Source organism: Mastigoproctus giganteus, chromosome 7 (assembly GCF_048544385.1).
Source record: "Mastigoproctus giganteus isolate SK-2022 chromosome 7, ASM4854438v1, whole genome shotgun sequence".
NCBI lineage: Eukaryota > Metazoa > Arthropoda > Arachnida > Uropygi > Thelyphonidae > Mastigoproctus > Mastigoproctus giganteus.
The window spans coordinates 39,830,434-39,836,080 of NC_143581.1; the positions used below are offsets into that span (position 1 = coordinate 39,830,434).

The 5,647-nt window shown below is 39.0% G+C and overlaps 1 protein-coding gene across 1 annotated transcript; it reads right to left on the reverse strand.

The window, feature by feature from the left end:
- Nucleotides 1-2,013: 2,013 nt before the first annotated feature.
- Nucleotides 2,014-3,291, reverse strand: LOC150082835 (protein ZBED8-like). The gene has a single exon (XM_090378294.1). It carries the CDS (start codon nucleotides 3,289-3,291, stop codon nucleotides 2,014-2,016), a length of 1,278 nt encoding a protein of 425 aa, XP_090234420.1.
- Nucleotides 3,292-5,647: the final 2,356 nt, after the last annotated feature.

Here is a 5,647-nt window from a genome sequence, read left to right on the forward strand (position 1 = left end):
CCTGAGGCATGTTTCACGCGTAACGAACGTCTTTTTAAACAACGTATTGCCATGAGGTCACCACTGGTTTCACACTCTTGACAACGTGTATCGAAAACATTATAGAAAAAGGTGGAAAACCAGCTGAGTGAGATATATGACTAGAAAAATGACATCGATAAGACAAAAAAAATGAAACCAAACAGCAAATGATAAGGAGATCTGTAAGGTGTGAAGTCACGTGGTGTGAGATGAACAACGAAAGAGGCAATTGGACCCATCCAAATGGAACGCATGCAGGCATAAATTTTCTTCGATTTGTACTGTCAGTAACATTCCCAGCTTGTGCAATGGAAATGTTACTGACAGTACAAATCGAAGAAAATTCATGCCTAGTAAAAGTGTTTCAAAGTTTCGATCATCTCTGCCAGGAGTCTCTTCATTTCGATTACACAAGAGAACGGAAATGTGGATGCAGGGCCTGCTCTGCGGTTTGCGGGGCACAGTGAAAAATAGTTGTGCAGGACTGATTATTAGTATTCAAAACAGTGGGATATTTGATGTCGGTATAGGAACAAAAAAGTTCGGTACAATTAAAAACTCAAACAAATTTCCAAAAAAAAAATAAATAAAATAAAATACTGCGTACGGCCCTGAACATGTTTTTCGTATAGAAATAAGATCAGATTCCTTTATGGCCAATGTGAAAATGTCTGATGGACAAGGTCCTCTGCTGTGGTTTATGTTCAAGCCTAAAAACTTTCGTCTCTTCTTATGTTTTCGTGGGAGTAAAGCATCACTCCCATCTGCTAGGAGCCGGCACTTTTGGGGGGTTATGAAAGTGGAAATAGCTTTTGATTAAAAGGTTATTGACTTGAACACATGGATTAGGAGATAAAGCAGAAAGAACTTTATCAGCATAAGGAGGAAAGGACATATAAGCACTTTTTTTTTTTTCATTAAAAAGGACATTGTAGACGCAGTGCTACTTATGTATAAAATTCACCTTTAATAAGAGATATAAAATGAATAAAACATAATTTGTGATCTTCAAGTCAGTCTTGAACAATGATATATTTTAAATTCTTAATCACTGCCAGCTCCACGTATTTTCTTACCCAAGATTCATCTTGGCTATTTGAAGTATTTGCTAGAATATTGACACCTGGTGTATTTGCTAGAATATTGACACCTGGTGTATTTGCTAGAATTCCTACCTCCAGTTTCCTATATTTTCAGGGAATCTGGGTACTGAAAGTACGGGGTCCAGAGTGACATATAGTGCTTTCACCACATGTCACTCGTTTAGAGAGGTCTGAGTTTCTCGTCGACGACTGTAGGAATTTCCAAGTCCTCTTCAATCGAGGCTGTAGTTATCCGGTCTCAGGCAGAGAGACTAGGATTTTTCCCAGTGAATTATTCCAGGTTTTTCAGCTTGTGCCACATTCAAATTGGCCTGTAAACACATTTCTACAAATACCATACGCAGGGCTGTCTTAATAGCACTGTAGTCCCTGGCAAAGCAATGCGCTGGAGCCCCACTCACTCATTCAAAGGAATGAAAATGTAAACGGTCAGTAAAATTAAACCTTTAGATTTATTTATACTTTTAACAAAATCAATGTTTAAACATAAAAAAACATGTTGTGAAGCGAGGATTAATCAACAGAAACTTTTGAACATTATAAGCCTTGAAAAACACAAACATTTCAACATATAAATGATAATTAATCGGTAAAACGTACAGTATGAATGAATTTTTTATTATTAATCAACACAAATGTTGGCGAAATTTCTTTATTGAGAATTGTTTTATAATTGGATTGAAGTCAATAGTCTTCAGAATATCATTTTCCATGCACATGAGTGAAAGCTAGTTTAAACGCTGCTGCCTCATTTTTCTGCGAAGATGATTCTTTATAAGTTTCAATTTTGAAAATGAGCGTTCCCCTGTAAAGTTGGTCACCATCATGCACATGAACACTCTGAGTGCGATTTCAACATTTGGAAAAACAGATTTCAAATTGCCCGAAATTAGTTTGCTGTATACAACGCAAAGAGAATCTCATATTTTTCATCAAGAACCATGTAGTGCTTGAGATGCTTGCATTCATTTAGGTCATCATAATCAAGGTCTTTGTCATACACATTAGCCAGATGCTCACACTTTTTGTTTAGCTCATCAGAACCAACTGTTCTTAATTGACCGAAGAAGGAGAACAGACTTCGAATCCATGAATAAGCTTCTGAACGTTTTGACAGATCAGAGTTCAAAGAGTCCAGAACAGGGAGGAATGTTTCCACCTTTAATTTTCCACTTTTGTTTATGTGAGAGAGAGAGAAAGAGTCTTTATTGTATCTCTTCTCCTGATCTGTCATATCTACTCTCATATCTACACTTCGCTTTCGTTTCCGTTTCTTCATATGTCTGTAATCCGAATCTGGACACCTACTCCTGGCCTTCAGTTCATATTCACTAAATTTGTCTCTAATTTCCTGAAGATGAGTTTTCATAGACTTACGAAGATTCTTGGCAACAAGTATGTCCACATCTTTAAACTGTAGGAACTTACTTGTTTTGTTAAATCTTTTGAGAATGTCGTTCCAAAAAATTGTCAGAAAGATCATTTCCATGTTCTCCATTCTCTCACTTAATCCTTCTGCCTCTCGCCTTGTGTTCACTTCCTGGTCAGTGTCAGCTGATAAAGAATCCAGTGCATCTTTAATGTTTTCGAAACTTTCATGCAGAGCATGGACAGCATAAAAATGTAATGACCATCTTGTGTCAGATAGACGCTTGACCACAACATGATCTTTTCCTAAAGATGATGACAGAATATTCCATCGATGTGTAGAAGCTGAGAAAAAGAAATACAAACGCTGAACAAAGTCAAAGAAGGAGGCAATCTGTAGACAACACTCTGCCGCTTTTACTCCCACCAAGTTCAGACTGTGTCCAACACAGGGGACATAGATGGCCAACTCATTCAGTTGACGGATCCGTGCTTGCGATCCAGTATAGCGTCCAGACATATTTGAGGCATTGTCGTACGATTGACCACGGCAGTTTGATAGCAGAATTTTGTTCTCATTCACAAAATCTATAACAGTGTTTGCTAGACTCTTTGCTCCTCCATGAGAAAAGATGGGGATGAACTTGAGGAAACGCTCCACAGGCTCACATCCTCGAATGTACCGGACGGTAAATGTCAGTTGATGAATGTGTGAGATGTCTGGAGTGGAATCCACGCTTATTAAATAGTACTTTGACTCTTTTATTTCTTTCAAAATGGCACAAAGAACATGTCCCATTAAATCGATAAATTCCTCACAAATGTTTGCCGATAGATACGATGGGTTCCCTTTCCAGCATTTCCATACAGTTTGAGATGCTCTTCCAAAAAAGGTTCAAATTCACTCAATTAGCTCTAAAATATACAGGGTGTTTCAGTTAAACGTTTCAGAACTTCTAAGAGGGGTAGGGTACATCCTGACAACTCGAAATCATATAGCAATGTGGGGTCGGAAATGCTTTCCTGAAGCGGTATTGTACACAGAAGTCGTCGTGCGACGTCGTGCAGCACAGATTCGATTTTCGGTCAATGTATGGGCCGGTATTATGGGAGATCACCTCATCGGACCTTACCTGTTACCGTGTCGTCTAACCGGACCTATCTACTTGATCTTTCTGCAGCAAGTATTGCCACAACTTTTGAGAGATGAACAGATTTCTGCATCGACGCAACAGACAATGTGGTTCCAACACGATGGAGCCCCTGCCCATTATAGCGGAGATGTTCGTAACTACCTGGATGTCACATTGGCCTGCTCGGTCACCCGACCTATCATGTCTTGATTTTTATTTCTGGGGTCATATGAAATCGCTAGTTTATGACACCCCTGTTGACAATGCTGAGGAGCTGGTTGCAAGAATCGCAGTAGCTGCCGAAGAAATTCGAAATTCGCCTGGAGTATTCCAGAATGTTCGGATGTCCATGCGTCGGAGATGTGAGGCGTGCATTGTAGCCCGTGGAAGAAACTTCGAACACTTACTTTAATCCATGTACCTTTTGCTTCTTTCCATGTATTATTAAAACGATTTCTCACTTACGGTCTCTTTTCTTTATGGTGCTTCTGTGTACAACACCGCTTCAGGAAAGCATTTCCGACCCCACATTGCTATATGATTTCGAGTTGTCAGGATGTACCCTACCCCTCTTAGAAGTTCTGAAACTTTTAACTGAAACACCCTGTATAAAAAGTTTCCATTTTTTGTCGACCCAATAGTTTCATTCTCTCCACGAAATGCCAAAGCTCTGGAGGCAAGAAAGCGAATGACAGAAATCACACGTGTCAACACTTTATGCCAATACTCTTGCTCTGAGTGATGATGTTTGATTAATAAAGAATCTATACATCCAGTTTCTTTATGCCGAATCGAATGTGCCATCATGCACTTGCGATGTTCTTCTCCGTTTTCATGTTCTACAATAAGATTACTGTGTTTCCAATCATTAAATCCTGATGTAGCAAAGGGAGATTCTTTATTGGACAATAGGCGACATGCAAATCAGTACAAACAACCTTGGGATGAGTAACCATTCGCGTTTTATACATTCGCCATTCCGCAGTTCACGTTTGAATACATTCTTTGATGAATACCTTGTCTGAGTCTGAGTTCTCTCTCTCTCCTCCGGCTCCGTCGTACACTCGGCTTGAGTTTGAAAGGTTGCAATCATGATTCTGACATGATGTCGACCCACTACGAATCCTGTAATCCACTGTATTAGTATTCTTAATGTCCCATAGTCCGGAATCTGTGACGTGAATCACAGACTCGGGACACTTCTTTGCATTACAGATTCGTGTATTTCTTCTTGTGAAATGTTAGCATCAGGAGCAGATAATGGTATGTCTAGAGCTGGATGATTGGATTCACGAGTGGATGTAGGTGGCGATGCTGTATTTAGAGGAGCAGTACTAGTAGTTGCCGTTGTGCCTGAGCTAAACCAAGATGTTAACTTTAGAAGTTTGCTCATTTTCTGCTTCTCTTCTTCAGCTCGGTTCCTCTTCTGTGCTCCACTCACATAAGTACGCTTCATTTCACCTGGAAAAAATATAAATATTTAAATTTTTTTTTACAGACCGTATTGCTGTTTGGAAGTTGGAACATTAACAATTTGTAAAAAAATAATGATGGTATATCTCGAAGGCTCTTTTCCATGACAACTTTTTTCTAGCCACTTTTTATTTTCAATTATTTTATTAGTAAATTCAAACTGATAATCAATATTAATCAGTTGGTGATAAATTCACCATGGGCCCCTGGGCAAGTGCCCTGTGTGCCCATGCGTTAAGACGGTACTCACCATACGCACATACGGATATGGGTTACGCCCGGACCGTTAAAATAATAATAATTATTATAAATATGGTCCAAATAGGAAAGGTGGTGTGGGGTCGTTTCTGGAAAATATGTTTGACTTTAATATAATACCATATGGAGTAAATTAGAAAGTGTGAAATGAACACCAAACTTGAAGGATATTTTATGGGGTTTTTTTTTTTGTTTTTTTTTGTTGTTTTTTTTTATATTTTTTTTCTGTTCCAGGCCAGTACCTTACTGGCTGATCTCACGAGCCGGCTGTGGTAGGAACACCAGTGTTTG

Bases quoted from the DNA above. Each gene is read 5' to 3' on its own strand.
- LOC150082835 (XM_090378294.1), bottom strand. From the start codon at position 3,291: ATGGGACATGTTCTTTGTGCCATTTTGAAAGAAATAAAAGAGTCAAAG.